The 24480-nt window shown below is 41.7% G+C and overlaps 1 protein-coding gene across 1 annotated transcript; it reads left to right on the forward strand.

The window, feature by feature from the left end:
* The first annotated feature begins 356 nt into the window (after positions 1-356).
* Positions 357-24424, forward strand: LOC126004390 (proline-rich proteoglycan 2-like). Its single transcript, XM_049770829.1, has 2 exons — positions 357-498; positions 23847-24424. The coding sequence occupies exons 1-2, from the start codon at positions 357-359 to the stop codon at positions 24422-24424; spliced, it is 720 nt and encodes a 239-aa protein (XP_049626786.1).
* The last annotated feature ends 56 nt before the right edge of the window (positions 24425-24480 follow it).

The following is a 24480-nucleotide window of genomic DNA, read 5'->3' on the forward strand; positions in this document are numbered from 1 at the left end:
TCACTGCGGCGGTGGCTGGCTCGGGAAGGGGCTCTGGGGCACCCCTCGGCGACGCTTATCTGCGCCGAGCACCCCTCTCCTGTCAATTAACATTCCAGCGCGGGCCGCCAGCACTCCAGCCGCCCTGCGGGCTGATAGCGCCCGGCCACCAGCCGCCAGAGCCCAGTCGCTAAGCCTGGAAAAATAAACTCTTGGCCTTAACTGCTGTGTGTGTGTGTGTGTGTGTGTGTGTGTGTGTGTGTGTGTGTGTGTGTGTGTGTGTGTAGGTGGAGGCGGGGTCGCTGAAGGTTGTCTGAGCCCCCGTAGTAGTGTCTCTAGACTCGGTCCCAGGAAGAGGAAACTGAGGCTACAACGCCATGGAGCGCCTCCACGACATTCCCGGATCGCGACCTACACCGGAACCCGACTTGAGTTCGCTGCAGCGCAGCGACTCATCGAATGAAACCGTCCATGGAAGTCGGTCTGCTAAATCCACGGGATATCCCCAGAGCCCTGGATGTGCACAAGGGTCGCTCTGGGTCCCCTAACCCCCCAGAGGACTTCTAAGCTTGACCTTGGCGGCCAGAAAGCACTTGCTGGCAGTTTGCTGGTGTCTGGTATCTTGCTCAACTTGCGTACCCATGATCTCATTGATGTCCTTCTGAGATAGCAAGGCAGCCATTATCTCATAGATGGGATTATGGCTGCAGAGAGGTCCCTTAATCCGTTTAGGGTTCTGTGTCACGTGAGGCACGAGCAAGAAATGGCAGATCTGGTAACTGGAGTTGCTAGGCCAAGTCCAGAGCTCCCCATTGCTGCTTCCTAGGGGCTCCCAGCTTGCAAATGGCAATTCTACTACTAGGATTGTAATTCTCCGCAAATGTAAGAGATAACATTACTTCTAGGTGCTTAGCCTAAGAGGGCCAACTTTTAATAGGGTACAGGCATCACGAGTGTCCCCAGCAGGAAACATTCTTGATGGGCTCTTTCGCTAATACAGAACAAAACAAAACAAACAAACAAAACACCTTAATGAAAGATTTTTATAACATCTTTTTATTAGGGTTGTAGAGATAGCTCAGGTGCTAAGTAAGGTACTTGTGGTTTATCACAGTCACTGCCTATAGTCCCCTAAATACCCCAGGAGCATATCCCTGAGTATAGAGCCAGGAGTAGGTCCTGAGCAACACCTGGTGTGGCCCCAATAAGACCCGTATAACAAAACAAAACACAAATTGTTTGTTTGTTTGTTTTTGGGTCACACCCGGTGATGCTCAGGGGTTACTCCTGGCTATTCGCTCAGAAATTGCTCCTGGCTTGGGGGACCCTATGAGACACTGGGGAATCGAACCACCGTGGTCTGTCCTACCTAGGCTAGCACAGGCAAGACAGATGCCTTATCACTTGCACCACTACTCCGACCCAAAACCAAACTTCTTATTAAAATAATTACAATTGCCTACAATTATTTCATAATGTACTGTCTAGTGGTATTTCATTGCTTGCTAGACCAGCCCAGACCATGGATTTCTTCTTTTATTATTATTTTTGTTTATTTGTAGGGAGGCTGCAGTGGCTATCAGGGTTACATCCAATGGTGCATGGGAGAGCACATAGTACTAGGGATCAGTTCAGGGCTGAGTATATCAGCTTTTGAGCTATTTCCTCTACTATAACCGTTTGAGCTATTTCCTCTACTAATATTTATTTTTATTTTGTTGATTGTTACTTTATTTTTTAATTATTCTTTATATTGTCATGGTGATTATATGAATCTATGAGCGCCTTCAAATTCATAGAACTTGAACTTCAGTGTACATCCAAAGAGTCACTTTTGTTGTATTACAGTTTATAAAAATAAGCTTTGAGGTGAGAAATGCCAATAAGTTTCAATACTTCTTTCTACGAGGCCCTAAAACTTTGAGGTCTTATTTTTGTTCTATGTATGATGGTGCTATTGTCAATTCTGGACCCTGGTCATTTGTAGAACACAGTTATCTCCCACTAATATTTTTAATTAAGAATGTATAATACAGGGCCCAGAGAGATAGCGCAGCGGCATTTGCCTTGCAAGCAGCTGATCCAGGACCAAAGGTGGTTGGTTCGAATCCCGGTGTCCCATATGGTCCCCCGTGCCTGCCAGGAGCTATTTCTGAGCAGACAGCCAGGAGTAACCCCTGAGCACTGCCGGGTGTGGCCCAAAAACCAAAAAAAAAAAAAAAAAGAATGTATAATACAAATATTACTGTGAAAGATTTGCAATCCACTTTGGTCAAAATAAAAATTATTTAATTAAAAAAGGCATTATTTTTAAACAATAACTTTCTAAAAAATAAAATAAAAATACATCATGCAAAACAAAACAATTAAAAGAATGTATAATACAGATAAGTTAATCGCATTTTGAACATGGGCCACACTCAGTGGTGCTTGGGAGAACATTGGTGACAATGGTGTTGGCTGTTATTTGCACACATGCAAGGCAACACTTTAATGTTCTCTGCTTCTTAAGCTTAACTTAAAAACAATTATTTATTTTTACATTAAATTAAACAATATTAAGGCATCATGATTTACACAGTTATTTGATGAAGCCTCATCCCCCCATTCTCCCTAGGTAACTTGACCTTACCTGCAAGACCCCGCCCATTCCTGGGAGGGGTCTTGGAAAAGGTAGATAAGGCCTTTGACCCAGGGGATTAGGCTCTTTTGGTCTTGTGCCAGCATGGAGGTCAATGGGAAGATGGCTGAAAGGAGTTAAGATGCAGGGCTAGCTAAGAATGGCTGAATGCTTATAAGGTTATGATATAGGCCACACATGTGGTGGATAGGGCATGAATAAAGCTGATACTTCCTGATGCCTGTCTCTGGATGAGTTTGATTCCGCTGTTCACCTAAACCTGGGACCCGCCAGCTGAATGGGGATTGCGGAGCCACATGGCCTGGGATGGCAGAGAAAAATCCATCCACCTCCATCCATCTCTATCCAGCTCCATCGTTAATTATTTAATACAACAATTTGAGTTGAATTTCAGCTCCAACAGCAATCCTATCACCAGTGTTAACTTCCCTTCATCAGGGATCCCAGATTCCCTCCCACCTACTAGCCTGCCTCCTTGACAAGTCTTTTTGTATGTTTGTTTGTTTTGGCACACACCCTGCAATGCTCGGGGCTTGCTCTTGTTTTGCATTTTGGAATGATTACCCCTGACAAGGATTGGGGGACCAAATGAGTTACCTGAGATTAAACCTACATTGTCTCCTATGTTCATTGCAGCACTATTTACAATAGCGAGAACTGGAAACAACTCAAATGCCGGAGAACGCACAGTGAATAAAGAAACTATGGCATATCTACACAATGGAATACTATGCAGATGTTAGAACAAATTAAGTCATGGGATTTGCTTACACATTGATGAATATGAAGTTTTATGCTAAGCAAAAGGAACCAAAGGGAGAGGAATAGACATAGAATATTTGCACTCTTCTGTGATATATATGTATGTATGTATGTATGTATGTATGTATATATATATATATATATATATATATATATATATATATATATATATATATAGTGTTGTAGTAATATCCAAAGACAATAGAGATTAGGGCCAGGAGGACCAGTTCATGGTAAGAAGCTTGACTACAAATAACTGGAGAGTGTAATTAGGACAGAGAAGGGATCTCTGACAATAATGGTTGGAATTGATCACTCTGAACAAGAATTGCGTCCTCAAAGGAGATAAAGTATTATGCATGATACCCTTTCAGTAACAATATTATAAACCACAGTGTCAAAAACAATAGAAAAGAAAAGAGGAGAGAGAGACAGAGACAGAAGAAACTACTTCAGAGGCAGGCAAGAGGGAGAGTAAAAGGAAAACTGGGGACATTGAAGGCTAGAAATGTGCACTGATGAGGAATGGTGTTGGACATTATATGATTGAAGCTCAATCAGGATAGACTTTGTAACTGTCTCCTAGTGATTCAATTAAATAACTTATATAAAAAACAAAAAGAAAACCCCAGGTTGTCTGTGTGCAAGGCAAGCACCCTACCTGCTGCATTGTCTTTCTAGCCCTTGTTGACACTTTTGTTGTTGTTGTTGTTGTTGTTTTTGGGCAACTCCTGTTTACTCTCAGGAATTGGTTACTCCTGGCTATGTGCTCAGAAATTGCTCCTGGCTTGGGGGACCATATGGGACACCAGGGGATCTAACAGCGGTCCATCCTAGGTTAGCGTATGCAAGGCAGACGCCCTTCCACTTGCACCACTGCTCCAGCCCTGGCAGACACATTTTTAAATTTGTTATAGTTTGCTCTCATGCTTATGGTGTTGTTAGCTCTGTAGTTTATATATATATATATATATATATATATATGTGTGTGTGTGTGTGTGTGTATGTATATATACACACACACATATATGTAGATTCAACACCTATTCCATTCCGTTCCACTTAAGTGTTGAATACCCCAACCTGACCTCTAGCCTATTACTTCTCTTCTCTTTTTTTATTCCCTCCCCTAATTTCTTTTTTCTTACCATGCCTTTCTCATTTCTAGCAGGAGTCCTCAAACTTTATAAACAGGGGGCCAGTTCACTGTCCCTCAGATCATTGGTGGGTCTAACTATAGTAAAAACAAAACTTATGAACAAATTCTTATGCACACTACATATATCTTATTTTGCAATGAAGAAACAAAACAGATACAAATATAATATGTGGTCCGTGGGTCATAGTTTGAGGACCACTGATCTAGAGTTAAGGATAATCTATGTATCACCCCCATTTGATATCTTGCATTCTCTCTTCTTGTTACTTTCCTATAAACTACAGATAAATGAAATCACTTGGCATGTGTTCTTCTTCTAACTCACTTCACTCAATGTGATATCCAGTTCCATATAAGTTGTAGGGAATTGTAGGATTTTATCATTCCTCGCACCTTCATAATATTACATTGTTATATATACAATGTGCTGTATATCAATACAACTTTATCTGTTGTTGGACACATATATCTATATCTAGCCTATATTCTAGCTATTGTGCTGAATGCTGCAACAAATAATTGTATGCAAATTCCTTTTTAATGAATTTTTTAAGACCTGGGGGATAAATTTAAAAAAAAAGTGAACTTGCTGGATTATATGGTAACTCAATTTTTACTTTTCTGAGAAACTTACACAGTTATTCACAGGAATTGAATGAGGTGGCTTTCCCTCAGCAATGGATGAAAATTTCATCCATCAGCAATGAATGAAAATTCACAATTTGAACGCTACCTTTAGGAAAACTAGAAACACAAAGGATGAAATGCAAGGTGAACTTGTCTTTAAATAACTCCTGTCCCAGACTTTCCAGCCAGGCCAGAAAAGAAGTGTGAATGGGTTCTCAGACAAAAGTTTCTATACTAAAGTACTCACTGACTTCTGACTACTTGTCATGTTGCCACTGGGGCAACATGACCTAGTTCTCTGTAGGATCTTGTCTTCTGGGTCCTTCAGGGAGGAAGAGGAGCCTTCTATAGCAGGAAGAGGTCTTAATTAGTCACATAGCTTCATGCTTAACTCTGCATGAATGCTAAAGACAGCGAGCACTATTTTACTGTCATCTCTCCCCCATTTATGAATGTGCCCCTGGAAACAAATGAACAAAAAAAAAAGGTAAGTTGTCTAGTGTGTAAGCTGGGCAAGAAAGGTGAGTTGGTTGGTGTGCTGGGGAAGAGCCTGGGACCCTGGGACCTTCTGGTGCACAGTCCATTACCTTTCCCCACTAGGCACTCTCAGCTGCTATGTGGCAGCTGAGGGCACTCCCCTAGACAAAGATAAAACAGGCAGGAACAGCCAGCAAGTTGATATTTGGTACCACATAGATAAATTTCCCTGATAACCAAGTGCATTTTTCCCCTTCTACCACTTCCCCAGACAGTCTGACGCTGGGCAGACAGACACATCAAAGTAGTGCAACTCATTTAAAAGCTGACCTAGGGGAGCTTTTAAATGCTGTAAAGAGGGGCATTTTTACCTAGAAGAACATTCCCAGAAGGAACTCACATGCCAGAGTCCTTCAACAGACCTGCTTCTAGTCTCTGCCACCTTTTGGTTATCCCTACAGGGGCTGCACTTTCTGTGGCTGCCTGTTCTGCCTGTTTGAAACTGGGATGGCATGGGCCTGGGTCTGTAGCCAGAGTGGTCTTGGGCATCTTTAGTGTAGAATGGAGGACAGTAGGAGGGAAATCATTCTCAAAGAAGCTGGTAATGCACTCACCTTTCCCAAATCCCAGCAACATGGAGTTTAAAAATGGGCATAATAGGGGCTGGAGAGATAGCATGGAGGTAAGGCGTTTGCCTTTCATGCAAGAGGTCATCGGTTCGAATCCCAGCGTCCCATATGGTCCCCTGTGCCTGCCAGGAGCAATTTCTGAGCATGGAGCCAGGAGTAACCCCTGAGCACTGCCGGGTGTGACCCAAAAACCACACACACAAAAAAAAATGGGCATAATAAGAAAAGGCTCAGAAATATTTGATCGGGTTAGCTGTCTGCTAAATATAACTTTAAATACCTGTATGTACTTTTGAACTTTATGGAGTTCTGAGAATAACATAAGAAAATGCAGTCAGGAGCCGGAGATATAGCACAGCAGTAGGGTGTTTGCCTTGTATGCAGCTGACCCAGGAAGGACATGGTTTGAATGCTAGCATCTCATATGGTTCCCTGAGTGGGCCAGGAGCGACTTCTGAGCACAGAGCCAGAAGCAACCCCTACATTCCACTGGGTGTGACCCAAAACCAAAAAAAAAAAAATGCAGTCATAAGTGTACTTTTTAGAATATCCAGGAGAGTATTAAGAGTTAAAATGAAGCTACCAGTCATATTAATACTTGTCAGTCTGTCTGATTCCCATAGGGCTATGAATCAAACTCTAAAATTTGGTCATTAATTTACCAAACTCTAGGCACTATTTTATCATCTTTCTTCTCACATTCCTAGAAAGTCCAGAGAAATATAATAATGTGATTGGGAGCACATTACTCCTCCTCCTCCTCATCTTCCTCCTCCTCCTCCTCCTCCTCCTCCTCCTTCCTCCTCTTTCTTCTTCTTCTTCTTCTTCTTCTTCTTCTTCTTCTTCTTCTTCTTCTTCTTCTTCTTCTTCTTCTTCTTCTTCTTCTTCTTCTCTTTTTTCTTCATTTCCTTCTCTTCCTCCTCCTCCTTTTCCCTTATTTCTTCTTCATTCTCCTCTTCCTTTTTCCTTCCCTTCCTTTTCCTTCCTCTTCTTCCTCCTCACTCCTCCTCCTTTTCTTCTTCCTCCTCTTTCCTTCTCTTCCTTCCTCCTCCTTCTTTTCTTCTTCCTTCTTTTTCCTTCTCTTCTTCCTTCACCCTCTTCCTTCTCCTCCTGCTTCTCCTCCTCTTCTCCTCTTTCACCTCCTTCTCCTCTTCTCTTCCTCCTCTTCCTTCTCCTCTTTCTCATCTTCATTCTCCTTCTCCCTTTACCCCCCCACCCCTTTTTATATATTAAAACAAACAGAAGGTCTGCAGAGCTTCATTGTACCAGTTGCACACTGGATTACCAAGGGGGATTCAATCTTTGACATTTACCCACTTCTCCAGTGTTGGATTAACCAATGTCCATCCTATTCAGGATACCCTCTTTACTTGTTGGTTGGAAGCACCTTTGGATGGAAGCATCCTTTGGATTGGTGCCTTAGACCACCTATTCTTACCCCTAGGGTGTGGTCAGCTCTTTCTAATAAAGACCCTGGGTTTCAGGGAAAAACCACTTAGGAGCAGATGGCTTGTGTGTGAGAGTTCCTGAACCTGTTTTATTACTTTAATTATATGTGAATTATTTCCTGCATCTGTGTTTGCTTCCAGTCTTGTGTGTCTTCAATGCCCTGAATTTGGGGAATGAGGCTTCTGCTTCAATCCAATGCCTTCCTAAGCCTTTAATATAGGTAATAAGATATCAATAATAACAAGCCAGGAATTAATAAGTCATTAATTAAAATTCTCAGTACTATTTTTCCATTTGAATAAAGTGGTGAATGAATTAAATATTAATCAATATTCACTCATTGCTTGCTATACACTGAGTTGTATTACATGAACTTTTAAAATATATTGGTACAGAGCCTGTAAAGACAGCACAGTGGATAGAATCCCCAGCATATCAGAAGATCCCCAAGCTCTGCCAAGACTAATTTCTGTGCGAATGCAGAGTAACCCTTGAGCATCACTAGGTATGGCCCAAACAAACAAAAAATGATTTGTACACATTTTTATCTTTGCTTTTGTCCTCTTCTACAAGATATCTAAAAGGTTTCTTCTATTCTTGTCCAGGATACCTTGATTTCCTATGCTCTAGGAGATACATTTAGTGAGGAAAGGAAAAAATTTAATATAACAGAGACATAATTTTAGTATGTTAGAAAGCAATGTGCAATATGGAGTAAACAAATAGATGTATAAAAAATAAAAGGGCAAGGGAGTTGCCAATGAACTAGTCAATGTCAAGTTCATGCAAGCCTGCAATTATACTTATTTATTGTTTGGGGGGACACATCCAGCAGCATTCAGGGGTTACACCTGGCTCTTTACTCAGAAATTACTCTTGGCAGGCTAGGGGGACCATATGGAATGCTGGGATCTGACATGGATCGACTGCATACAAGTACAGCCCTACTTGTTGTGCTATAGCTCTGGCCCCAAAACTCCAATTTTAACAAGTGTGGTTAGAATCGCATCTTTGAGAATATGACACAGAAATGAGGACCCCTGAGAGGTGAATGCATAAGTCAAGTGGATTTCTGGAACAGGAGCAATTAGTGCAAAGGCCTTGAGATAAAATGGTGCCTGGTATATTTGAGACTCATGGACTGAAAACAGAGACCTGGAGCCTATGCAGAGAGGGAGAGGAAGAGAAGGAGAAGGTCAGAGTGTATTAGGGTATTAGGGCCCTGGCAAGTTAGTGAAGAACTTTTGTTTTTGAGGGAACTGAAAGTATTGGGAAATTTTGAATGGACTGTCCAAAACTCAGTTCATAGGTAATGTGTTCAGTGTTTGTAAAGGACCCCCAGGTTTCTGTGCTTAGAAAAGTTTGTAGAAAAGCAGAGGTTGGACAAGACAGAGACTCAAATAACATTTTCTGCAGCTAGTGATGATTATGGACCCAGGTGGAGTGAAGGAAGTGGGAAAAGTGGTTGAATTCTGTGTATTATCAGAAGACTGAATGAACAGAGTTTTATGACAATTTTGATTTGAAGGCTGTCAAGTTTATTTTGGCTTGGACAAACAGAGCTGTGAATTCCCATCAGTTGAAAAAGGAAGACTACAGGTAACACAAGAACTGGGAATATCAGAAGTTCTGCTGCAATACTTGAGTTTTTGAGATGAGAGGTAGAGAACTTCAATAAGCAAGGCTTTAGGAGAAAGACTTAAGGTCAGAATGCATGTGTATGTGTTATTAACAACAGGATAGCAGGCAAGGTGCTTTTCTTGCATGTTGCACATCCAAGGTTCAATTTTTAGCAACATATATAGACCCCCAAGCACAACTAGGAGTGATTCTTTAGCACTGGGCCAGGAGTTAGCCTGGGTATAGCCCGCCAAATAAATAATTTATAATTAAGATGCAAATATGGTATTTAAAGCCATCAATATTTGGCATAGAGATGTAAAGAAGCCAAAACTAAATGATCAGGAATCCTAAGAGTAAGAAGCTTGGAATTCAGAACTGAAAATATTCGCAAATATTCACAACTGGTCTGATGCTACAAAGAAGTCAATATTATTTAAACCATGTTCTGCAGCCAGGGAGATAGTTTAAAGGGTAAGAGTGTGGATCTGGCATTAGGAGTCTCTGGTTTGACACTGGAGTGATTCTTGTGTCTTTGAGCTCTGCTTGGGAGGCCATTCTCCAAAAAATGTTCTAGATTTTATGCTAAGAAAGTTATTACTACCAAATACATTTCATGAACTTTGATTAGATACTGGAGTAAAAGAAAACTACAAAAAGTCATTTGGAATAAATGGAAAGATGTCGGATCTGAATAGGTGATATAATAGAACTAATAATTTTCTAGAGACATTGAAATAGTATAGGATGTAAGACACTGCCTTGCATGCAGTGTCACAGGCCACAAATCTGTTTCATGTCCTCATATCACATATGGTTTCTTGGACACTGGAAGGGCACAGAGCCAGAGTGCATTGGAAATGCACAGAGCCAGGACTAGCCCCTGAATATTACTGGGTGTAGACCTTAAAATACTTCAGTGGTAATTTTCTTAAAAGTGATCATAGAAGAATGGTTTTTGTTAGCATTGCCTAAATGGGAGAGTCATGACTTTGAACCTTAAAATTGTTCAGAGGGGCTGGAGAGACTAGTCAGCTGGTAGGGCTGACCTGGGTTCAGTTCCTGGCACTCCATATAGTCCCCAGTACAGAGCCAAAAGTAAACCCTGAGAATCACCAGGTCTGGCCTCCAAACAAAATATTTAGAAAAATATACATGGTAGAGGTCAGCACAAAGGAGGCTGGGAATGCTGACTCAGGGACTGACCCATCAAAACAGAGAGGAGGAGAGGGGGGGAGAGAAGGGGGGACAGGGGGAGAGAGGGGAGGGGGGGGGAGAGAGAGAGGAGGGGAGAGAGAGAGGGGAGAGAGGGGGGAGAGGGAGAGAGGGAAGAGGGGGGAGAGAGGAGGAGAGAGAGGGGGAGAGAGGGGGGAGGGGAGAGAGAGGGGGAGAGGGGAGAGAGAGGGAGTAAGGGGAGAGAAGGGGGAGAGGGGGGAGAGAGAGGGAGAGAGGAGAGGGAGAGAGGGGAAGGAGAGGGGGAGAGGGAAAGAGAAGGGAAGGGAGAGGAGGAGGAGGGGAGGAGAGGGAGAGGAGAGAGAGAGGAGAGGAGAGGAGGAGAGGAGAGGAGAGAAGAGAGAGAGGAGAGAGAGAGAGAGAGAGAGAAGAGAGAGAGATGAGAGAGAGAGAGAGAGAGAGAGAGAGAGAGAGAGAGAGAGAGAGAGAGAGAGAGAGAGAGAGAGAATGGAGAATGGTGTGTGTGTGTGTGGGCGCGTGTAACTGTGGGGAATGGGATGAGTCCATTGTGTGGAGGAAGGAGCCTATGTTACTTCTTCACTTTGGCAGCACAGCCAAGAAAGTTCTCTGTAACTGCACTGGACTCGACAGTTACTGAGGCATAAATGCTGGAGGTAACTTTTATTTTGCTGAAAGTATATTTAGCCAAATAGAGAATGAACAAGAAAAAAAAAAAAGAAAATGACAGAATGTGAAATCATTTATTTTTTTCCCTTCTCTTCGCTTTTAGGCAGTTCTTAAGTGAGTGTGGAGTTACTATATGGCCATGTAGAATTTAAAACAAATTCTTCTCTTCCCAAATTGCAAAGCAGCAAGGATTTTTCTTCCACTCATATCTATGTCTTTGTTGTTGTTCTGTTTCCGCTTTTTACTCCTTTCAATCTGCCACTTGAATTACCCCTGTAGTGGCCTCAATTTAGTTTTCTAGGCAGGCAAACATGATAATATAAACATCAGCCGTGGTGACAGATCTGTTTTCAGTCCAATCAGCCACAACAGTTTCAGAAACCTCTTTCTCTCTTTATCTCCCAAAAGTAACTAGATTCTTTTTTTTTTTTTTTTTTTTTTTTGGTTTTTGGTTTTTGGGCCACACCTGGTGATGCTTGGGGGTTACTCTGACCTGTCTGCTCAGAAATAGCTCCTGGCAGGCACGGGGACCATATGGGACACTGGGATTCGAACCAACCACCTTTGGTCCTGGATCAGGCCACTGTGCTATCTCTCTGGCCCCAAGTAACTAGATTCTTAAAGTAGTAAACACTCATTGAAAACAAAGGAAAATACAAAGGAAATTTAAATAGTTTAATTATACTACTCAGTAGGGGTTTAGTTGTTAACCATTTCCTTTATTTTTGACATATACATATAATCCTTTCCTTTAAAGAAACAGGTTGGGTATACAGTTTTCTTTTTTTTTTTTTTCAGTTTTCTTTTCTTTTTTTTAAGAACCCAAAACATATTATTTATTCAGGAATGACAATGAAAAATTTCATAACATTAAAATGCTAAAGGTAATAGTGGTGGTGCAAAACTTAATAGAATAATTAGTGAAGGAAAAGATGCATATATTTTGCAGTGTAATTGTCCAATTTATATATCAACAAAATAAAATTTATCTAACTGAATTAACACCAATTATTAAAAATTTTTTATTAAACAAAAGAACTGTTGCTTACAGTTATTTTGATAGTTGAGTCAAAGGCATATGACTTTTCAACACCTATGCCATCACCAGTGTCAATTCCCATCACTATTACACCAATATTTTGTCATTTCCTCACCCCTAAACTTTCTCCCCCACTACCTTCGAGCCACCTTGGTAGGCACATTAAGGTTTCATGGTTTCAGCTTAGATCTCATCTTCTCAGTGTTGTTTATTTTGTGTTTTGTATATATAGATAATCTCGTGCTCCCACATCCCTAGTATAACCAAAGCCCAGACCTCAGTTTCTTCCCTTTCTCTTCTTCTTTCTTCCCATTTTGATTTCTTTTTTTCTGTAATTTCCCTCCTTAGGCTCTGGAGTCAAGTGTTGTCTACTTTCATTCCCTCATTCCTTTATTCTGTATACCACAGACAAATGAGATTATCCTGTATTGTTCTTCCTTCTTCTGGTTGCTTCACTCAACACATCTTCCAGTTCCAACCAGGTTGCGGTAAATTGCATGATTTCATCATTCCCTGCAGCTACATAACATTCCATCATGTATATGTACCACATCTTTATTACCCATTCATCTGTCTTTGGATACCTAGGTTGATTCTATATGTCTGCTATCATACTCACTGCAGCAATGAATAATGGTGTGCACATATCCTTTTGGATGCATGTTTTTAAGTCCAGGGGATAGATACCCCAAAATGAAATCTGACTGTTCAATTCTAAGTTTACAGAGGATTGTTCATACTGTTTTTCCATAGGAGTTGAGCCAGACAACATTCCCACTTGCAGTGGATGAGAATTCCTTTTTAACCACATCTTACATCAGCACAAAATTTTATTTTCTTAATTTTAATATATGTCATTTTTACTGGTGTGAGAGGATACCTCATTGTTGTCTTGATTTGGATTTTCCTAGTGATAAATGATGCTGAACACTTTTTCATATGCTTGTTGATGATCCACTTGACTTTCTCTGAGGAGTTTTTGTTCATTTCCTCTTCTCATTTTTTGGTAGGTTTTAAAAACTTTGTTTTTGTTCATTTCTTTCTTGGTTTTTGGTTTTGGGGCCACACCCTGGTGGCTCAGGGATTACTCCTGACTATGCGCTCCGAAATTGCTCCTGGCTTGGGGGAACATGTGGGGCACCGGGGGATTGAACCATAGTCAGTCCTAGGTTAGCTCATACAAGGCAAACATCCTACCGTTTGTGCCACCACTCCTGTCCTGTTTTTGTTAATCTTTGTTAGTTCTTTATATATCTTGGTACTTAATAAAATTCCTTATTTGAAGTATTGAATGCAAATCTTTCTTCCCATTCAATTAGCTGTCTTTTAATTTTAGCCCATGTTTCTTTTGCCATGCAGAAACTCTTTAATTTGATGTAGTCCCATTAGTTTTGGTTGTTTTGCTTTGGGGCATACTGTGTGGTGCTCAGGGGTTGCTTCTAGCTCTGCTCTCAGAAATTACTTATGTCAGACTCTGGGGACCATATTCCGTGCTGGAGATTGAACCCAGGTTGTAAACATGCAAGACAAATGCACTACCCACCATGCTATCTCCCTGGCCCCTTATTAGTTTATTTTTGATTTTGTTGTCTTTACCTGTGATATCAAATCACTGAAGATGCCTTTTAATTACAAATTTTAAATGTTCCACCTATATTTTCCTCAAGAATACAGTTTTTCTATCATTTTTTTTTTAAAGTTCGAGTAGGGAAACTGACACAAGTCATTAAACATCATGTTTTCCCATAAAATGATTTTGAATTATTGTATATTTTATTCTATGTAGAATTTGTTTGTTTGGGGGGCACACTTTCTGGAGCTCACTGTACACTTTACTCCTAGTCTTCACTTCTCATGGTTTTGGCCCCAAGGCTGGGACCATTCCAGATAACAGATATCCTGGGGAACTTCAATTTCTATTTAAGATGATGCCCTGGGTGAGTGGAAGGAAACAAAGGCTTGAAGAAGAAATGCTGGAGAAGGGTGGACTTTGGATGGGCTATTAATCTAGCTTCCCTATCTGGGGTTTACAGGTTCATTCATGTGACAGGTCACTGAATGCTCTCACTTTCTCCCAGCTTCTCAGGCACCCACCATTTCCTAGGGGTAGCAGGAGCCCCTTGATGCTGGATCCTTTGTGAATGGTCCTGTGGGGCAAGCTTCTGAGGAATTTTGAATTCACTTTGCTGCACAGTAGGAGTTACGAAGTTTGTCTTGGTGGTTTCCTATTTGGAGCTGGAATCCTGAAGGTATATAAAAATCCCTGGCAGTCAGAGAAACAAGACACTGATCCAAACCTTTGCTGTTTTTTCCTAAATGAGAAAAAAAATTAAGGTTTCTTAAAAGGGCCATAATAACATTGAGAATTTACTAAGATTTTGGCAGGAGAGATTGTATAGCAGGTAGGGTGTTTGCCATGCTGACTCAAGTTTGAGCCCCAGTATCCTATTTCTCTGAGTCTGTCAGGAGGGAATCCTGAGTGCAAGGCCATGTGTGGTCTAAAAGTCAAAAATAGAAAGAATTTGTTAAGACAAAGTCTGGGAAACTGGATTACATATTAGTCATAAAATAAATCAACTGTACTGTCTGGAGCGATAGCACAGCTGGTAGGGCTCTTGTCTTGCACACAGCTGACCTAGTTCAATTGAGTTACCATGAACAGTTCAACAAGTCCTGCCAGAAAAAACTCCTGAGCAAAAGTCAGGAGTGACTAGAGTACCCCTATGTGTTGCTCAGCTGAAGGGGTCCAGGGTGTGATTTAGCAGAAGAGGGCTTGCCTTATATGTGGCCAGAGGTTTGATTTCCAGCATTCCCAACAACAAAAACAACAACAACAAAGAAAATAAGAGAATCCAAGTACTGAGTAGGTGGTGTGGTTCTGAGCTAGAGTAGTGAGCAGCCCTGTGTCAGCATACAAGTAACAAACCTGCACCTGCCATCCAGTGAAAAGGAAGGAAGAAAAGAGACTCATGTAGCACCTCCTATCCAAGCTTGCAGCCAGAATATAAGATAAGTGCTTCCAAGTCAATGGAAAAATAGCTTCATATTTTCACACAAAAATTGTTGATCTGGAACAATAGTTCAGCAAGAAGGGAATTTGCCTCAAGTAGAGCCAAGCCAGGTTTGATCTCTGTATCCATACCCTGAGCCCTTTAGGAATGATTCCTGAGCATAGAGTAAGGAATAGCCCCTAACTTTACTAGGTGTGGCCTCCAAATAAAATAATAAACATAAATAGCCAATAATTAGAAAAAAAACATGTTCATTTTTTAAAATTTTTTCCATTTTTTAAATTTTTATTTTGATCATAATGGCTTACATATCTTTCACAGTAGTATTTTAGGTACATATCAACATTGAATCAGGGGAATACCCATCACCAAATTTATCCTCCCCCCATCCCAGTTCCCCTTCTGCAACCCATATACCCCACCATCACCCCCCGGACTGCTAGAGTAAGTGGTCTCCTCTTTGTCCAGTTCACTATTAGTGATGATATATCTGTTTAGTCCTGGTACCCTCCCCTGTCCCCCCCCCATTTAAGAAGTGGAGCTAGATAAATCGAGTTATGTGGCTTTGTTTGAAGGAAAGAAAAGCAATAGATTGGGGTACAAAATAAGAGAGAGAGAGAAAAAAAAAGAAGTTAAATATGCTGAAATTAGGTGGAGTCCTTCCAGAGGATTTCAACCTCAGTTTGAGAGAGGATGTGAAAAAGGCAATTGAAACACCACCACAATACAGAAAGAAATATCAAATTAAACATCCAGTGAGCACCACAGCAATAAAGACAAGCACCACACAACAGTCTTGGTTCTGAAATTAACTCATGATGGAGTGCAAAAGGAAAGAAAAAGATAAGATAAAATAAAATAAAATAAAATAATATTGGAGACATCAACTTCAATCTCTACCCTAATATAAAGACTGTCATGGGATTAACTATAGACTTCTTGCATGATCAGTTACTCTCCCCTCGGTGTTTTCGTGGTGTATGGAAGACTTCTGCTTTGTCATGGATGGTAAAATCGGACTTCTGTATCTAGAGATTTTGGTTGACTGTGCAGCTCAAGGAATGGAGCTTATGATGGTCTTTCTTTGTGGTTCTAGGAGTTCTGTTTCTTCAGTGTCGTTTTAATCCATCTTCTGTAGTTGGTGTTCTTGGTCATTATGTTGCTCCTAGGATGGAGCCTGGGATAAAGTCTTCCGTTATGTTTCCGGAAGACCCGCTCAGTTGCGGTTGTCTCAGTCAGACCTCTGGAATTTGAGCTCTTGTTTGTTGAACAGATCGTAGACCAAACGCTAGGCTAGAGCTTTTTGTTGCTGCTGTTGTTGTTGGTCTCTGGATGTGTACTGTCCCGTCCTGGTTGTAACATCCAGTCATCTGTATATAGCAATCTTGGCTTTTGTACAGATCAAAAGGGTGACATGTTTTCTGATTTTGTCTTATCATTGGTTGATGAGGAAAGACAACTTGCTCTTAGATCAAGTTGTTCCCATTTCCTCGTTGTCAGGTTATCAATTTAGCACTGGCACATGTTGGCACCAGAGCAGCATTATGCATGCCCTGGAGGGGATTGGGCTCCTGGAGCTGTTGTAGAGAACTCTTTCGTTTTTATGTCTGGGGTCCAGGAGTCAAGGCTGGATGGTCGGTCCCTTCCCTGGAGTCTAAGATGTTTCCACATGACATACGTTCAGGGTGGGAGATGTCCCTGTGTTGTAAACAAGTATGAGTTCTTATCCCTAGTAAATAAGAGCTAGCTTTTACACATAAAATTTCTCTTTTGTTTAATATGTCTTTGCAGGAAGAAGTGGTGCTACATTTTATTGCTGGTGGATTTGGGGGTGGAGAGAGAAGAAAACAGACACCTGACAAAAACTAGGAATATATATGCTCACATATATCTAAAAAAAAAAAGAGTTTCTTTAAAAGAAAAAAAAAGAGTGAATAAAAGACATAATTAAAGGAGTAAAGTGGGGCAAGGAGAGATAGCATGGAGACAAGGTGTCTGTCCTTCCTGCAGAAGGATGGTGGCTCAAATCCCGGCATCCCATATGGTCCCCTGTGCCAACAGGGGCGATCTCCAAGCATAAAGCCAGGAGCACCCTCCGAGTGCCTCCAGGAGTGACCCAAAAGAAACAAAAACAAATCAAATCAAATAACAAAAACTAAAACAAAACAAACAAAAAAAAACCAAACAAAAAACCGAGCAAGGATAAAAAAGAAAAAAAAAAGAAAATTGGAGAAAGTGATACAGGAGATTACATTTGGAGAAACAGGATAAGAGGTAGTGTTATATAGGTCTATATTTATGATGAAAGTACAGGCTTCCCTGTCTTTTGGGATTTCCTTGTGAAGTGTGGGGTCCAGGCAGGGAGGTCTTGGGTAGAGTTCTTGCAGCTAGTTGCAAGAGCTAGTTCCGGTAACAAGCCACAGTCCACATTCGGGAGAGGTGATTAGGAGGGCCACACTGCATGGGTCAGTCAGGGTGTTGGTTGTATTTTCTTGCCAGGAAGGAGGTGAGAGTTTGGGTGGGTGTCTCTTCACTTGTGTAGTGGGTACTGCCTTGTTGAGGTAGGAGGTCAGTCATGATGCCTAATGGATTAAGAACTGAGGGTGGAGAGTTATAATGTGGTGGGGATATCGGGGGTTGGATTGAGGGGTGAAGGGATAGCCGGATTTCTGGGGGAGGGAGAGGGGATAGTATATGGGAGGGGTTATATAGGGTATAGGTATGGGTTGTTTGTGGTTTAGGTTTGTCCCTTAAAAAGGATTCCTATCTCTGTGTGCTCCTGCCCACATATAAGCATTTAGAAGTTAGCTTAGGTATATATTAATGTAGAGAGGTCAGAAGGGCAAGAGGTGCGCTGAGTACAGAAAGATAGGTAAGTATAGTACTTGTAAGGAAAGGAAACTAAAAGATCAACTTTTGGATATGTATAGGTTTTGTGTCTCGAGTACTGACCATTGTGTTAATGAAGTCTATCTATATAGGTATTTACCCTTTGCAGTATTGTCCACAGAGCCCAATATGTCAGCTTTCCTTTCCTATAGAGGGGGTAACCGTGTGATTTTTATTTGACATAGATTGAATTGATGACAGTGAGGAGGAGAAGGTAGAGGAAGAGGGAGACAATAAGAGAGAGTAGGAAAAACAAAACAAACCAACAGTCAAACAACAACAACAATAATACGAAGTAATGAGAAGGGAGGGTATAAGAGCAAGTGCATGTTAGTTTGGTTGAACGTGTTCGATACTTAGGCCCTGTGGTAAAACTCTGTAGGTCACAGTTGACGCTTTGGTGATCTGGCTGGTCATGTGCTTCAGGTCCTAAAAGAAGGCATAATCTATGCTTACGGGACAGGCTTTCTGTATTGCCCCTTAATTGTTAGGTGAAACTAGACGATACTCCACACAAGCCTGACTTCAATGTAGGATGTGCAGATTCCAGGATCTTTAATACAGAAACCTGATGCCAACAATAGAGACTGCATGAAATATAAAACTGTATTGGCACTACAGACAATGACGTGGATTGAATAAAATAGTTTGCTTGGAGCCTATTATTATTCCAGGAAACTTCAGGAGTAGGGTTTCCTTGTATTTAGATCAAGGCTTTTCCTTTCCATGTCCCCCATATTTTGGTGGGCCTATGCAAACAATATTTGCCACCCCAACACCGTTTTTACTGTGCTCTTTTGACTCTAACCCCTTAAACTTTTGATGTTAACTTAAACTACTATGCATGTGCATGAAAATATAAAAAAATACTATGTCTTCAATGTTTAAGGAGTCACATAAATCTCATAGCTTTAGATTGCTTTGTGTACTGCTAAGAAATGTTATAATGTACTACAATCAGGGGACTTGTGGACAAAGTAATTGTACATGGGTTCTGCCTTATTTTTCTTAATGTTCTTTGATTGTAAGTTCAATATTTAGATGTCAGCGAAAGGATTCCTTTTGAGAACTCTGTTTATGGGCGATTGTCCTTCCACAGTAACGTTACCTTCTCCTCTTTGCATAATCTAGGGATAAAGGGTATGTTAAAGAGTTTTATCTGGCCATTTTCATGATTCAAGCAGAGTATGGTGCCTCATGTGACTGAGCACTGAGGTACCATCGTAGGATGTTCACCCTTTGTATCCAGGAACCCCTATGGACAAAAAAACTGAGAGGTTATTTTAAATGTGGTAAGGTTAAGACATTCAAACATAATGTTTTGAGATGTTTCTGTTGGACTCAGTAATTTTCTGTGTTAATCTTTATCTGTAATCCTCTATAAGATCCCCAGTTAAGTTATCATGGGCATTTGTAGTAAAACGATAATTACATAACTGTTCTCTCTAGGCTGCTGTTTCTGCTGTTGCTGGTTTCTTTATGATATAATGTGTAATCGGGCTTTGTGTTTTTCTCTTCCCTTTGTTTTGAACTCTACTCCCCAGTATATGGTGATTATTATAGTGTTTGAGATTTCTATCCTGTTACCCCCTGTTATTTAATTGTGGGGTATTGGTTGTATATCTGATGTATATTCTAGGTACTTCAGAATAGTGCTATCATTCTGTTTATCTTTTGTCTTCTGGCTTGCTTCGTTTAACATAATATGTTCTAGGTCCATCCACGTTGCTGCAAAGTCTGTGATTGTATCATTTTTGACTGCCATGTAGTATTCCATTGTGTATAGATACCACATCTTAATGATCCAGTCATCTGTTGTTGGACATCAAGGTTGGTTCCAAGACTTGGCTATTATATTGAGTGCTGCGATAAATAGTGGGGTGCACTATTTGGGATACTTTGGGATAAATGTTCTTCTGACTTGGGGGTAGATACCTAGGAGAGCAATTGCTGGGTCAAATGACAGCTCAATTCTGAGTTCCTTGAGCACTCTCCAGACTGTTTTTCATAGGTGTTGGACTAGGGGGCATTCCCACCAGCAGTGAATGAGTGTGCCTTTTGTACCAAATCCCCGTCAACACAGATTGTTCCCATTATTTTTGATGTGAGCCATCCTCACTGGTGTAAGGTGGTACCTCATTGTTGTCTAATGATGAGTGAAGGTGAGCATGTTTTCATGTGTTTGTTGGCCATGTTTCGATCCTCTTCAGAGAAGTGTCTATTCATTCCATCTCCCCATTTTTCTATGGCTTTATTTGGTTTGGGGGGACTCAGCTTTCTGAGTGCTTTGTATATTCTGGTTATCAGCCCTTTATCTGATGTGTTGAGTGCAAAAATATTTTCCCATTCAGTTAGCTGTCTTCTTTTTGGTTTTTGTTTGTTTGTTTGTTTGTTTTTTGGTTTTTCAGGCCACACCATTTGATGCTCAGGGGTTACTCCTGGCTAAGTGCTCAGAAATTGCCCCAGGCTTGGGGGACCATATGGGACGCTGGGGTATCGAACCATGGTCCTTCCTTGGCTAGAGCTTGCAAGGCAGACACCTTACCTCTAGTGCCACCTCGCCGGCCCCAGCTGTCTTCTTGTTTTAAGTTGGGTTTCCTTAGCCATGCAGAAGCTTCTTAGTTTGATGTAATCCCATTTGTTTATGTTTGATGCTAAAATCCTTGCCATTGGTGTTCCATCCTCGAAGACTTTTTTAATATATAGGTCTCTGAGTGTTCTGCCTATTTTTTCCTCAATAAACTTTATAGATTCTGATCTAATTCAAGGCCTTTAATCCATTTTAAGTTGACTTTCATATAAGGAGTGAGGTATGGCTCGATTTTCAGTTTCTTACAGATAATTTTTCAGTTGTACCAACACCATTTGTTAAAGAGACTTTCTTTGTTCCATTTAAAATTTTTGGCTCTATTGTCAAATATTAGTTGACTGTATATCTGGGGATTTATGTCTGGAAATTCTGTTCTAACCCACTGGTCTGAGGCTCTGTTTTTGTTCCAGTACCATGCTGTTTTGATCACTATGGCTTTATAGTATAGCTTCTGTTTAGGTAAAGAGATGCCACCCAGCTTCTTGTTTTTCAGTATCTGTTTGGTTATCCTGGGTCTTTTGTGGTTCCAGATGAATTTTATGATTGATTGTTCTAAGTCTTGAAAGAATGATGTCTGGATTTGGATGGGGATTGCATTGAATCTGTATAGAAGTTTGGGTAGGATAGTCATTTTGATTATGTTGATTCTACCTACCCATGAGCATGGGATGTTCTTCCATTTCCTTAGATCCTCTTCAATTCCTTTCTGAAGTGAAAAAACATGTTCATTTTTAACATAATTGCCTGAATTGAGTTGTGAAAGATAGACACTACATGTGGAGCATGATAATTGTCTACATACACATTACCTGTGCAAATGAAACTTTGACTTTGTTTATTTTATTTATTTTTATTTTTGATTTGGGGCCATGCTCAGAGGCGCTCAGGGGTTACTCCTGGATTTGTGCTCAAAAATTGCTCCTGGCAGACTCTGGGGACCATATGGGATGCTAGGGATTGAATCTGGGTCTGTCCTTACTTGGCAGCATGCAAGGCAAATACCCTACCACTGTGCTATTGCTCCAGCCCTGTATAGATAGATAATAAAGTTTGAGGTGATTAGTCTATGACCACTTTTAGTAATAAAACTTACTCAAGTTTTACGCACATTGCTCTAAGCCACTGTTCACCATGATCTCTACTACATTCTTTGTAATAGCACCAAGTAGAGACAATGAAAATATCTACCAATTTGAGTTATAATTCTAATACAGAATAATATGAAAGAGTATGCAAGGAATAATATAAATATGGAACAAGTATGAAATAATATAACAATGGAGATAAATGGACTCCACAGAATGACAATGATCCTTTAAATTTATTTATTTTTTTCCTCTTTAGTTTTCTTTTTTGTTGTTGATTGTGATGTTGTAGCTTGGTGATGTTTTTTAGTGGTGATGTGTTTTTTTTTTTTTTGCCCTTTTTTTTTTTTGGGCCCCACCCGTTAGATGCTCAGGGGTTACTCCTGGCTACGCGCTCAGAAATTGCCCCTGGCTTGGGGGGACCATATGGGACACCGGGGGATCGAACCTTGGTCCTTTCCTTGGTTAGCGCTTGCAAGACAGACACCTTACCTCTAGCGCCACCTCGCCGGCCCCAGTGGTGATGTTTTTTAGTAGTGATGGTTTTAGTGCTAGCTGGGGGTCACACATCTGGTTTTGGTACTTGCAGATGTGGCTGAGTGGGGTTTGAATACGTTAGCCCTAGGCCATTCGGGTTGTAGTCCTGCTGGGGATTGCAATGGTGCTCATATGTGAATTTATGGAAGCTGCATACTTTAGCTGAAGAGCTATGGAGATCGCACACCCTGCTGTGCCATCATGGGGTCAGGAGATCCCAGGTAGTAAAACTGTAAGGGTTGAGTTAGGTGCTGGGGATCCAATCCTCAGCCCTAAGCCTGTGCTCTTTGTCAAGGGGTCCAGCTAGGAATTTAAAAGACATAATGTTGAGCCAAGAAGCTGACTACAGAGGAACACGACCAGCTATTACTATTACATTTTTAAACAAAGCAGCTGGACACAATACAGGCATGCTAAATAATTCCATTTGTATAAAATTTAAGCACAGGCAAAATTTAGTTTAGGGATTCATCCTTAAATAATTCACCTTCATCTTTATGAGTTATCTCTAAGCACTGCCTAGTGGACCCCACCAAAACAAAAAGGCAAATATATAAACAACATGAAAGTATTGGCACTTAGATTTTCATACTTATTGGTTAGTTTTTGGGCCACACCTGGTTGTGCTCAGGAATTACTCCTGGCAGTGCTGGGGAACCACATGGGATGCTGAGTAGTAAATCTGGGTCAATACTTGCAGGATACCCTATTCACTGAACTATCTCTTCAACCCCCTTTATCATTACTTATTATTTTTAAGTGAAAGCAGATTTTATTTGGAAGTTCTGAGGAAGGCGAAGGAGAGGGAGAGAATTTTATTTGGAAGTACTGAAGAAGGGGAGGGAGAGAATAAGAATGAGAGTAGTGAGCTCTAGAGAGAGCTCTGCTTCTAGAAAGGTAGAGCCTCTGTAGGTAACCCAGCATGCAGGTAGGAAAGTTCCCATCTCAGGAGGGGAGAAGCAGGCCACAGGTGCTCTGGCATCACGTACTCAGGCAGGACATGTGCACCTTTATTCTTACTTTGAACCCAATAGTTATACCTCAAAGTCTGTTTTGAAACGTGCACAAATGGTCTGGACGAAAAGCCTGCTCTCTAAGAAACTGCTCTGTAGCTCTGCCAGGAAGTTTTCACTGCACCAGGAACAAATCGGCGCCTTTGTCTTTCCAGTTGAACTCTGTCAACTTTCGCCCAGATCTTTTGATCTGGTATCCCAGTCCAGCTGGGGAAACTGAGACCGGACTAGTCGAGGTTCTTTGCCATAGCTCAACGTTAGGCGTTTGCCTTACATGGAGCCGACCCCGGACGGAACTGGGCTCGATCCCCGGCATTCCATATGGTCCCCCGAGCCTACCAGGAGCGACTTTTGAGCGTTGAGCCAGGAGTAACCCTTGAGCGCCGCCGGGTATGACCCCCAAACAAAACAAAACAAAACAAAACAAAACAAAACAAAAAACAAGTTGCTCAAATTGCTGCCACCCGCAGCTTTCCTAGGCCCCGGGGCCAGGGCGCACGAACTCACTTTATCGGACCCGGAGAAATCTTCCCTCTTTTCTTCGGGGAGATCCCCACCCCCTCCTACCGTCCTGGGCTCTGGCATTGCCCTCCGATTTCCACACCAAGGGACCCCAGTGCACGGCCCTGACCAGCCGCACGGCCAGTGCTTACAGCCTGGTAAGATCAGTTCGGGGTTGGCAGCTGGCCGGGTCGGTCCCCGCGCTGCATCCCCCCGTGGACAACGGGCCGGTTTCCCTGAGTCCCCTGAGCCAACACCGCCATCCAACGTGGCCCCGAGACACCTCCCGCTGTTGATGGCTCGGGGCCGCCGGCGCCAGGGCTGCAGGGCGCTGGGATCTGCCTGGCAGGCGCAGGTGTTGACCCGGCCCCCCATTGTCTTCTTCGAGCGCCAGGCTAAGCCCCCACCGGGGCTCAACCCACCCCTGAACCCCGCAGGCCGAGAGCAGCCGGAAACCCGCTCGTCCGATACTCCCAAACCGGGCGGTCCCCCCACCCCACCCCGTTTCCATTTTTCCCTGCCAGTCTCTTCCTCGCCACATATTTATGCACCCTGAGAAATGTAAGTAATTGTTCTAACCTCATTTGTATCCATGGAAGTACTTTGTTTTGT

This window comes from Suncus etruscus, chromosome 3, assembly GCF_024139225.1.
Source record: "Suncus etruscus isolate mSunEtr1 chromosome 3, mSunEtr1.pri.cur, whole genome shotgun sequence".
Lineage (NCBI taxonomy): Eukaryota > Metazoa > Chordata > Mammalia > Eulipotyphla > Soricidae > Suncus > Suncus etruscus.